Source organism: Tetrao urogallus (assembly GCF_951394365.1).
Source record: "Tetrao urogallus genome assembly, chromosome: 2".
Taxonomy (NCBI): Eukaryota; Metazoa; Chordata; class Aves; order Galliformes; family Phasianidae; genus Tetrao; species Tetrao urogallus.
The window spans coordinates 43,858,549-43,871,270 of NC_136814.1; the positions used below are offsets into that span (position 1 = coordinate 43,858,549).

Genomic DNA, 12,722 nt, shown 5'->3' on the forward strand with positions numbered 1-12,722 from the left:
ACAGAAGCACTGTCAGCCCAGGAGACAGCCTAGCATTTTCAGGTGGATCTTTAGCTGAGCAGATACCATTTTGCTGAGCTGTCTGCCAAATCCCCTGCATTCCACCCTCTTCCCAATAGTTCACATGCCAAGAGTTTTGGAAATGACACAAAAAAAATTTCAGATGAGAACAGAAGCTGACAACAAAGCCAGGCTGAATGTAACAGCTGCAGCCTTAGCAATCAAAAGGTACCTTTCTTTGTACCAAGGCCTTAGATTGCTCAGCTGTGCCAGGAGTAGCAAGGGTAGCTCCTTGTGCAAGCGTAGCCCTGCCCACATCCAGCTGGTCCCAATTACATCTTGATCAAGAAACACCTCCCACCTGTATCTCTTGCACCTTGGTTTAGAACTTGAGGCACCTCCCCTGGATCTGCTATGACTTAAGAGTTTTTGTCTTTCTTTTATTATTTTGTGGCTTATCCTAGGAGTAGCCAGAGTGGGGCTGCTCCATGGGGGTAATGCAGTGGAGAGCTTCAGGTGGAGGTGAGTGAGGCTGAGCATGTTGTGAGTGGCAGCCTAGGGATCCACGAGGGCAGGGTACCAGGTCAGGTCCTGTCTGTCTGTCTGTCTGAAAGCTGAGGTGGAATTAGCAATGACTTGGTCTGAGCAAGGACACTGCTACTGTTTCTGGGGTACAGGCTGACAGCTCAAGGGGGTGGGAGTGGGGGTTTGAACACGGTCAGCATAAGGAAGGGAGAAGTTGGGGTTAGCTGTGCACCCAGGGCCCAGATAAGTATTTCCTTGAGCTGTTTTGTAGAGTAATCGTGCTTGCAGGTCTGTTATTGCTGTTGTAGCAATTTTGAAGTCGGGAATATTGGTTTGGGGAAAATAAATAGAAAGGGGAGCAGGAATATGCCTATGGTTTGAAAGCAAAGAAGAAGTAGATTAGGTCACCACTTAAAGGTGAGGCTCTGTTAAAGAGTGGAGCATATTTATCTGCTGTAAAGGTGACTATTTTTCTTTGAAACAGGTTATTTGGGTAGGTGCTTGAGGAAGACAGACTACAGAATGCACTCTTGAAATGGAATGCTTTGTGATTGATCTATGATGTAATTTGGGCCTCTTCTAAAACAAATTTTAAAGTGATTGTGATGGTACTGGAATACGAAAAGAAAAGGAGTAAAATCCAAGAAAACTAAATATAAAAAACCCTAAGAAATTCCAATGCTAGACCTGTAAAAACTGCAGGGATTAACCCTCTTTAGCAGAGTACTAGAGGGAATGGCCTGAAGTTGTGCTATGGAGGTTCAGATTGGGTATTAAGAGAAACTTACTCTCTTTGAAATAGTGATCAGGCTCTGAAATGTGGTTCTCAGGGAGGTGGTGGAGTTACCATTCCTGGACGTGTTCAAGAAATTTTTAGTTGTTGTACGTGGTTTAACGTTGACATGGTTTAATGGGAAAATATTGGTGGAAGAAGAGAAGCCAAATTAAATGATCTTGGAGGTCTTTTCCAACACTGGTGATTCTGTAATTCTCTTATTTTTTCCTTTCTCTGGTGAAGCTGGCTTCGTTCCCTTTTTTACAGTAGTACAGGTGGCAGTATCACATATAATTGGGTTAACTGTGGCTGGTGCTGTGACAACTTTTATTTCCTTGAGGTTTTTGCCTGGTTTTATTTGTAGTAGCTCTTGGAAGTCTGTATTTTTGTTTAATTTTTACATGTAGCTGGATACGTATGCTTTCTTCTGGATTTCTGGTCGTCTTTTATATGTGGAACTAATCGTTTCTATCAGTTCCAATTGTAATATGGATAAAAATTTTACAGATATGTACAACAGCTGCAATTTAAATGTTGGTAATCCTCTGTCCTCTACTGGAAAAAAAAACAAAAAACATCCCAAAACTATGCTTAGAAAACTTCTTTCTTAGTCAAGTATAACAGCTGCCACATTTAGCATGTGCTCCTGTTAGTGACTCTTTAGCTGTCAGGTTCTGCTTCTAGTATCTAACAGAATGTAGAGGCATTAAGAAAAATGTGTTAAATTTCTTGGGGAGCTCAAATGAGAATAAATATCAAGAATGGAATCTCACTTTTGTGTTCCCCACCTTGCAGTCCCTCTTACAGTCTTAAAATGATTGCAGAAGTTTTATAAGCCCTACTTAGGTTTCTCTGACCCCCTTGCAAATGCCATTGAACTCCCTGCTTTGCAAAAACATAGGCCTATTCTTCCACAGGGTAGGCAATTTAAAAGCAGCAGGAGTATATGCTACGTTTTTTAACGTAATACTTTTACTGGAGCAGAAAGCTGTAACATAAGAAAGCTGTAGCTGGAAATATGTAGAGTTTGAATACTCTTACACATTCACAAGCACATTAAAGAACAGTGTGTGTGTATTTAAAATGAAACACGAATGTGGCTCAGTTCTGTATCAAGGAAGTTCATGGATGCTTTGTGCTGACACAAGCAGCCACTGAATCAGGACAAAAATAGCTAGGCAAATAGTGTTTTTGAGAGACTTTTAAAGGAAGTGCCAGCATAATTGCAGTGCTCGGTTAGTTAGCTATGCATTCCTTGAACTTAAAAAGAGTTTGGATGTAGTAGAACTGAGTGAATCATTCACAGGAAATAATTTACTGGACAAATTTAGCTTGTCTTTTGGATTAGGAGGCATGCTTCATAGAACAAAATTAGGTTACTGTGAGAATTGCTGAATTTAAACTTTTACACTGTGAAATACAGGGAAGTAACTACATGTGCACAAGTAGTTCTGGCAAAAAGAAGTGTGGTAGGTGGGTTCCTGTTTGGGTTTGGATTACTTGGTAGTGGGAAAGAGGTAGAGAATAGAGAAGACTTAATCTGTTTGCTTCCTAGATTTCACTCAGTACTGCTTTCTGTGAGCATTGTGTCTGTAAATGCAAATCCGTGACACCTACAGGAGAGTTGTCATACTATTTCAGAGTCTTTTTAATACAACATATTATTGTCTGCAACAGTGACCATAACCAGAAGCCTCAAAAAAGAGGATGCAGAAAGCTGATATTCTCACATCTCACGAATATTCCCCTAAAAGTGGGGAAGGGAGGCTTTTTCTGGTATCTGTTTATTTTACTGGCCTTGCAGTGGTACATTCCTCTTTGGCTTAGCATGTAACTTGAAGATGTAGGCCTCTAAGCTGAAAACCTATGTGCAAACTATTTTGTACTAGCATACGTTACGCTCTTCAGTAAAGAATTTCCTGAGCTGCCTATGCCATGTACCAATTTCTCCCATTGAGTCTAAGCTATGCATTTTGCATTTACCACTTCTCTGGCATGAGATGAGGAAATATCTTGTTTTGTCTGATTTGAATCTAGCTCCTACCAGCTCAGCTTTATGTCCTCTAAATCTTACAGCAGAAGTGAATGCCCAGTCCCCATTCATCCCTTCCATGCTATTCGTGATTTTGTACAAAACTGATAGCAGGTACAAATACAGTAATTATGAATACTCCCATATGGCTCTGTCATAAATGGCTGTCTGAATAAAGGCCAATCATGATTTTTATCTAAAGTGGATATGAAACAAATCAAATATAAAAATTTGAGTTACTAATCAAGGAACACTTTTAAACTCTTTATCATATTCATTTAGTGCTAACTAGAATTAAAGATGCTTCTGTGAGACACTTTATCCTTTGCTAAGGAGAGAAATAACCTCACTAAGGATGAGGTTTTATAGACGCTGTTTATGTTTGATTACTGTGTTGCTATCTGTGTGTGACTACATCATAAAATCATTTGTAAGGTGAAGGTAATTTACAAATTATCAGAGGCAACCAAAATAGCCTAGCTAAATGAGTTGCTCCTTACTACTTGTTCATGCTCTTTTTGCTGTGAAGCTGGCTTACATTGCTTTTACTTTACAATTGCAATGATAAAGGAGTCCTAATGCAGCCAGGTATCATGGTTCAGCAATGACTTAATTCACGAAGTCATGGTTAACTTTGTTGTATGTACATCTGTCAGTCTGCAACTGCTAGACCTGGTGCAAAACATACAGCAGAGCATTTTGCTGGGAAAATATGCTTGTATTAGAATTGTGAGATGAATGCTCTGCTTTCTTGTATGTGTTGGAAGGGGGGGAGACTGTTCCTCTTAGTGATGAATGAAGACATGCATGGGGAAAGGGTTTGGGTTGTGATCTGGCAATTCTGCTGCAGCATGCAATAAGTGTGTTGAATGTATCTGTCCTTGGAAAGAGAGTAGTACTTTAAAACTCATTTAAATTCTCCATCGCTTTTTTGCTACTTTATCATGTCCTTCCCTCTTACCAGCATGTTTCATTTGCAGAGCTAAGACATTGATTTTCATAAGACTAAGAAAAAGAGCATTATTTGCTAGATAGGACTAATTCCTTGGAAGTGCACGTAGATGCTAGGTGTGCATGTGAGTGTATCTGTTTATATATGTATATATATGTGCATGTGGATAGTCCCATCTTAGCAGATAAATGAATTATGTTCCCAATTGTTTTAACTACATATTTTGCTGTCAATATAATGTTACTCATAGTTGAGCATTTTGAGCGTTCCAGGGAATGTGGGAAGTGTTCAACAGTTGGAACTACATTTGTCTTCTATTTTGCCCTTTACTTTTCAAACTGCAATCAAAATAAAATTCAAAATCCACTCACTTTTCTGAAAAATCCAAATATAATTGTGCATTTCAGTTATTTCCAGAATGTCTTTATATAGAAATCAAGCCCAGTAACAAGATGTACTGCAAGAGACTGTGTAACACATTGCAGGGCATATGTACTGCACTCCTCCTTACACAGCATTATGCAATCCTATCCTGTATTTTAGTAAATTTAGAGAATACTTTCAAGTGCAAAACTCAAAATGTTGAGTAAAATATATATATATTGGTATATGCCCTTAATGGTTATCCAGAAACAGAAAAATCTATATTAAAGATGTGAAATTGCAAGTATTTACCACGTTCATTGCTCAGCAAAAAAATTGGCATCATTCTCAACTACATTCACATGCTCTTAGAGCATTTGCCTCCTTTACAGTAGTCAGGTAGACTTTGTGTTTGGACAATCACTGATCCTGTTGTCAGTTTAAAAATAGTTTTCCTCAAACTGTATGAGCACTTTTGAATTCATGCTTCTGTCAGTCATAAAAAATTCAAAGGAGTACATCTTCAGTTAAAACATTGCAGTGTGAATGGAAAATCTTTAACAGGGATGGTTATTGCAGTCAATACCTAAGCAGTTCGGATGTCAGGTATCCAGTGACAAATTGATACAAATGATTTTTATTGTTTTATATTACTTTTTCCTAATCCCTCTGCTTTCTGCCAGTGAAGCTATTTATTGGCTGAATCAGCCCACTGGGGTTGAGTGTACTGTTCATGCAGCTTCAGTGACTGTATGGAGGTGTCAAGCTTTTCCTGTTGCGTAGTTCTTGTAGTCGTTCCCCTGGTCATGGGCTCAATGAGCACATTCAGCACCCTTGTGAAAAACAACTCTGCCAGCTGAATGGCTGTAAGCTCATGAGTTTATTTGCCAGGTTTCTCAGGATATATAAACCACTCTCTGCAGCTCTAAAAATGATATGGCGAGTGTGGTAGTGATTTCCTGCACTGAAGGAACATGTCGGCAGGAATTATGTACTGCAGATGTTTTAGCGAACTCTGAAAAGACCACAGTGTAATACAAGACTTCCAAACATTTCTGCTAGCGTGTGATTTTTCTCTCCATCATTATCTTCCGTAGAATTATATCTGTGGGGAACCAATTCATGTGACCGTGATCTACTGTGTAGCAGTGAATTGTTTTTCCTAGTATTATTTAATATATCTTAGCTTTAAAACTCAATTTTCTGTATCTATTTGTTACATGCAGCAGGGAAGAGCACAAAGGGCACAGAAAGTGTATGTGCCCTGTGTCTGCTAAGGTTAGTTGTGGATCAAAAATCTGTTCCACAAATTATTGATTGCTTGGACTGCTGCCTGGATGTGGGTCCCTTTTGGTTCTGATCATTCTCTTCAATCTATAGCATTGCTGGGGGAAGCACATGGCTTTTGTTTATTGGTCACTAACTATTCTGTGATGGGAAATCCCATACGGTTCCTCTTTTCCAAATGATACACAGCAGTATTAGTAGCTTTTCTCTTAAAATAGTCAGTGCTCTCTGAAATTGACAAATAAGCCTCTCGTAGTCACTCTAGTACAGATAGGCAGTGAGAAATGTTTGCTTTAAAAGGTGTCTTCTCTTTTTCAGTGTTTGTCAGGTTCAACTCCAGCCATGGCTTCCCAGTGGAGCTTGGGTTGGATGCCAGCATCCTCCAGCTGAAGGAGGCAGTTGCGCAGCGACAGGGAGTTCCAGCTGACCAGCTGCGGGTGATTTTTGCAGGGAGAGAGCTCAGCAACGACTTAACGCTGCAGGTAAGCCTCTGTGGTAGCTTTGCTCCTGGACTGCTGCCAGCTCTGCTGCTTCTGCCTCTAATGCTGCCAATCTGACATTCATTCCTGAGATCTAATAGAATAAATAGTGCCTGGGGATTCCTTGAACTTTACTCCACACTGCTTCATTAATTCTGACCTTCTTAATTATGCATTAAAACAGCAAGCAGGAAGGATAGGGAAAGAGAGAGAATCTGAGAGAGAGAGTATGAGAGAGAGCTGTGCCTAGTGAATAAATGTTTACTGACTATAGAAGCAAGCCATGCACAATTTCTGTATCTGTTCAATTTTTATTATACTTATTCCATTTGAATCTTAATGAAGAAAGATGTGAATAAATTGCTTGAGATCAGGTTGCACGGTCAGCACATTCTGTAGAATTTGTAACCCAATTGTGACCCCTGGAGGATAGCTACAGGGCTGCTGCTGCTGTTGTGAATGCTGCCGCATGCCACACGCAAGTGAACGCAGTGCTGAAGTGATGGTTCTTGTTCTAAAAAGCCCACGGGAGTGTGCTCCAAACCACCAAGCCCATAAATGTGTGAAGCTAAGAGCAACAAGGAATGTGGAAGAATGGCTATAAGTGGGTATCTGAATTTCAGCTCCTCAAGGTTAGGTAGCTGTTCAGTTCAATAGGTGCAGAATTGTTCATCTGTGATGAGCTGTAGTAAGCATGGAAATTTGGGTTCAATTTTCTCTTCCTTGTTCTCTTTGCTACTCTTCTCAGCACTGCCACAGTTGCTTTATCAATGTTTTTTTATTTATTCTGTGAGTGGTGAATGTGAATTTCAGACTACATTCAGTAAGGAGTTAGCATAAGATCACACATCTAAGACATTTAGGAACATAGGGAAACCTAAAGGCCTTTGAATAGAGTGGACTTGAATTTACTGACTTAATGAAACTGCTATCCTTCTGCAGTTGTATCAAAAATAACAGACGATCTTTACTACTGCAGGTGATTATATAAAAGGTTCCTCACAGGCAAAATTAATTCATATTAATTGGCAGTCATGTTTCAGAAGTATTTCTGCAATTAAAATGGATGCTAAGTCTGGGTACAGAAGGTCACTACTGTGTTAATGACCCGTCCTGTTTCTCTGTGGTTAAGATACTTACTATTTTGCAAAAGGTGTTAGGGTATTTGGGGGGGGGGGGGGGGGGGAAGAAATATGAATTGTTGTCAGTCTGCAATGCATAACCTGTAGATAGTGTTCATGCATATATTCGTAGTGTAAACTGCAGTATGTTTCACTTATATTTTTGTTTATTTTTTCACCTATAAGAATAAAAAACAAATTGTAGAAGTTGTCAAATGCCAGTTCCTAGATCTAAGTGTCTGTGTTATTTTGTCCTAAGTTTCTGAACCACCTAGTGTTTCCTGAGCAGCTGTAGATATTGGTGCTACTGCTTTTTTATGTCACAGACATAAAAATCAAGTTTTTCACTTTTAAACAAATTTTCTGTCATTTCCAACATACGATGCTTTGCCATGCAAATTAAAACGTGCTTTCTGGATAGATGAGCCTGCTGACTATTTGCTTAATTTATTTAATAGGAATACCAGAATCATCAAGTGTTGCCAAGACTTATTTATAAACCGGATCTATGTTCATTGCTGTGACTTTCTGTTTCTAAAGCAGGATGTAAAATAGTGGTTTCAGGTGACATAATCCATACTTGTGTATTTAGGTGCCTTACATAATCCAGTGATTAATATCAACATCAGCACATCAAGATTTTTATTCTTGGTATTTAATTATTTTAGTTGTTTTTATCTATTCATTGTAGATATTGTCAACACAAGAAGAATGGTAGATGGTTTGATATATCTGAGTTTTCCTGCAGAAGGCAATTTGGGGCTTTTTGCAGAAGCAGCTAAGTGCTAGTAAAACTTGTGTGCTAGTGAAATACTAACTGCTGGTATTCATGTTGGAGCTGTAATTTCAGAGTTAACATCACGTATCAGAAAATTAATAGCAGTTGTTTTCTAGACCTAATGATTTGCAAGCAGGTTAAGAAAACTCAACATACACTTGTACACAGCTAAATCTTTTATTTTATGGTAGCTTAGAATTTCTAATTAGACCATTTTTTCCTTTCATGTTTTATAAATTACTTTTGCGCTTACTTACCCAGGATACTATGGGAGAATTTAGAGGTTTGGCATGAGAACTACTACTAGATGATAAGATCATAGAGGACAAGAGAAAAGCTGGGATAATCATAGGAGTGTGGGGCAGGGATATAAGAAATATTCCAGGGTAACAAAGTTTACTGGTTTCACAGCTTGCAGAACTGCTAGATTTGGCTTGACAGCTACTGTGGGATCTCAGGCAGGTGATACAGAACACAACTGAAAATGTGAAAGCTACATTTGTTTTCCTGTTTGGAGAGAGTGGAAAAATCTTTCATGGTAGCTGAATGCTGTAGAAGAGAAATGAAGGCTGACTGGACAAATATTAGAGAGAAATAAGTATAAGGAAGAAAATGCCAACTTAAGATCTTGATATAAATGAAAAATTTGATAACAACAATAGTACAAAATATCTAGGAATGATAGAAGTGAAATGTGTGAAGACATTTAATTTGGTAGCACAGATTGGTGTTTTGTCCTTGAAAAAAGAGAAAGATTAGACAATGATTCAACTGTACACAAGGGAGATCAGTATCTTTGCTAGTGACAAAGGGGCAAGTAGTGAAATTAGAGCTGTGCTAAGAAAAGATTGGTAATGACTGGGTGAAGAATGAGACTTGCGAAATTTGGATCTCATAAGAAGGAATTAGAGCAATAAGCTGCTTCATAAAAGCACAGCAAATGGTGTCACTTTAAGAGTGCTAAATATTCTGAAGAATGATGAAGAGCTCCCTGCTGATTACAGTTCACTTTGGAATGAATAGAAGTAATTAATTAATATATACTCAAAGTAGGAATTGTTTCAGAAGGCTATTATGGGTATACGAGAACACTGGTAAGAGTTTTTATGTCAATCATAAGGGCAAAAGAAGAACTCAATCACAGCTAATTCACCAAAGGAATAAACAGAAGATGGCTGGGTATCAGGGACTGAAATATTTTAATGAGAAATGACTGCTGCTTACTGAAATACTGCTGTTGCCTCCCAGAATAGCAAATCAATTGAGCTTTCTGGAAGCAATATATATATATATTGATGCTCAATATTACTCAGTGCACTTATTTGAAATTTACTAATGTTAATAATAGAAGTGGCATTACATTAATGTAGGATTGTGTTTTCTGGGAGAAATCAAAATCCACTTGTGTAGAAAAACTTTGCAAATGGCAAGTGAGAGAGGTTCCTTGCGTGGCATAATTTATACACAAATAGCTTGAGGAGAATTCATAGCTTGTTCAAATTCAGTAAAGTAGGGATAGAATTTAGTCTTCTGTTTCCCAATCTGGAGCCATTTCTTTTGAATGGTTTTTCTTCTGTCAGGTAAATATGGAAAATACATTTCTCTGAGACAGCGAAGGCTGAGGATATGATAGACTAGTTGGCTTTAGCACGTGCTTTACTGCGGAAGCTTCCAAGTCAGAGAGGACTTATATTTGGCAGGAGCATAGTCTCAAGCCATGGGTCATATGTTTCTTGTGAATTTGTCTTGAACTACAAACATTAGGAAAGCATCTGCATGGATGTTATTTATACATGTGTTCAAAACGAAAAATTTTGATGACTAGAAGTATTAATAACTTTTGGTGTGCAAGTTGGTGAGCATAACTGAAAATGAGTAAAAGGGAATGAAACATGGATGATAACCTCTACAGAAGATAGAAAAAGAGAAATGTTGGGGGGAAATACCCAGGCTATTCTATGATTCTATGGAAATGGCGCTATAAATAATTGTAGTGTGCTGAATTTTGACAGTGGTTTGGAAAGGATATGCTTTGTTGTAGAACAGCTTCTGAATGGTAGGCAGTAGAGGTCAATACAGAGAGCACCTGGCTCTACTGAAAGCCCTATCTAGTGCTGTTGTGTGAAAAGCTTGAAGCCAGGCAGAGCTCCTTGTGACAGTGGATATCAGTAGATATCCTTCAAAACAATTTGCTTAGCAGAGACGGGTATGTGAAAAATGGAGTGCTGCATATTTTGGAAAGGCCTTATGCAACTAGGCGTATGGCAACTTTCTTGCTGCAAAGCTCAACTCAGTGTAATAGAGCTTCCAGTACTTTTTAGATTTCTTGACTTCAGTTTACTGAAAGTATAAAGCAGAAACTTGGTGACATAAGTGCAAAATATGTCCCTAACCAACAAAAAACCTTGTGCTTGATGTTAGTTATAAACCCATGAACATTAGGAATTTAACTCACATCTTGAAATACAGAAGTAGCTGTGCACTTTTTTGCACCCTGCAGTTCTGTGTGTATAAGATGCCAAATCATTCAAAGAACATCCTCTATATTAGGCAGGTTGGAGGCTTATAGAATACAATGAAGCCAACATTTGTATATGTAAATGCTGGTTGGAGAGATTTGCTCTCAGCATTCTCCCTGAGTTAATCATCCTATCCTATCATCCACATTCCTATGTGGAATTCAGAGGAAATGATTTTGTGTGTGTGTATCTTCAGTCAATCTGATCAGCCTGCGGATCTTCTCTTGTAAAGCTGAAAGAGAGAACTTGTGCTACTTCAAACCAGAAAATGTAGTAGTAAAGGAAATCTTGACGTGCCATCCATGTTTCAGGATAATATGGACTTTGCTAAATGAGTAGATAACAGTACTGATCACTCCTGCATTCTTTTGACAGCTGCAGACCGTGACTTTTTGTGAGAACAGAGTCCAAAATTTGTGGTGGATCACACTGTTATTTATATGCCTTACTCTTGTCCATCAGGAATGTGGAAAATACCAATAGCCATCTGTGTTTTGAAATTGTCAGGTCCAGCTCAGATGTACAAATTTTCCATGCCTTTTCAAGAGGATACATGGCTTTTTAATTGTTTCAACAAAGCAACCTCTGAGTACATTAAAATTGACCTTTTAGCCTTGTAATGTATTTCCATTCTGCATTTAAATGCACTGCTTTTCTATTCTTTTGACAGGAAGCTTTTCCTGAAAATAGGGCAATATGGGATATATTCAGACTTACAGCCAAATAAGAGAGAAAATAATTTCAAATAGTTAGGTTAACTGTGGAAGGTAAATGGAACACATTTGAAAGACTCAAGGCATCTAGGATGGACTTGCTGGTATCTTCTGGAGTCTTCTGACACTGCTTTGGTTGTTCTGCTGATTATAGAGAAGGAAGTATGACATGTTTTTGAATGCATAGTATCACACAAAAGTGCTCTCTTCAGGAGCTTGTATTTAATGTCTAGAAGTATTAAGATTTGAATAACTAGATTAATTCTGTCTTGTTCATTAAATATGGTTCGTGGTTTGTGGAATAGCATTGCTGGTGACATTGTTTCGGTCAGTTTGAAATCTATGGGATTAATTTTCATAGTGTCCAGCCAGCCATCCTTGTTACTATTTTCATGTGAGAAAGATTGCAGATGGGAGGCTATTTTTTTTTTTTTTCAATTTTTCTTCATTTCTCTCAAGCAGTTAAAACTGGCTACATGAGGGTCATTACATGAATTTTATGAAATGTGTATCTGAAAGAGCAGTTGATTTTCGTGAGACTTAGACAAACTGCAATAGTAGTTGCCCTAAATACAATGTGTTGATAGGAAACTCCTCTGATAAACTACTGAAGCTTTTCAGAAGATATAGTTTTTAAGAATGAAATTATCTTAAAAGGATACTTTAATTATGATAATTTTGTTTTCTACCTTGATACTTGCATTAGTTGTGCAGTTTTAGAATCTTTCTATCTTGCTATGGGTATAATCTAATTCTTATGGTTACATTACTGTACACTTTCCATTCTGAACCTGCTGTGATTACTGGAGTGGAAATCTTTAAGAAATAAAACTTCAAAAAGCTGGAGTTATTGTGGTGGTGGCAGTGGGTAATAATTTGATTTTGTAAATCGTGACAGGAGAAGAAAGGTCAGCTCACTTAATTTCGTCACCATTCTAGATTACTTTCTTGAAAAAGTATTTAGTTTATTACACGTCATTACTAAAAACTACAGTTCAATTAGCAGAAGTTCAAGAGTAAGAAGGACGTGTCCTTTCTTCCTCTGTTTTCCTCAAAAGTGCCATTAATTATGCTGATAGACTACATTAACAGAAAAGATTCAAAGTAGCTCCATACTTCTTAATTCCTAACTAAAGTATGAAAAAGAATTGACAACTATTTTAATTCTCCTTAAAACA

At 38.0% G+C, this 12,722-nt stretch overlaps 1 protein-coding gene across 1 annotated transcript in view; it reads left to right on the top strand.

Annotated features, from left to right (window-relative positions):
* Positions 1–497: 497 nt before the first annotated feature.
* The window catches only part of PRKN (parkin RBR E3 ubiquitin protein ligase), a gene marked incomplete at both ends in the record, with an annotated part of 562,188 nt that continues 549,963 nt past the window's right edge, over positions 498–12,722 (top strand). The window contains 2 exon segments of the mRNA XM_079550324.1: positions 498–522; positions 6,253–6,416. Of these exon segments, the coding sequence (XP_079406450.1) occupies positions 498–522; positions 6,253–6,416 (189 nt within the window).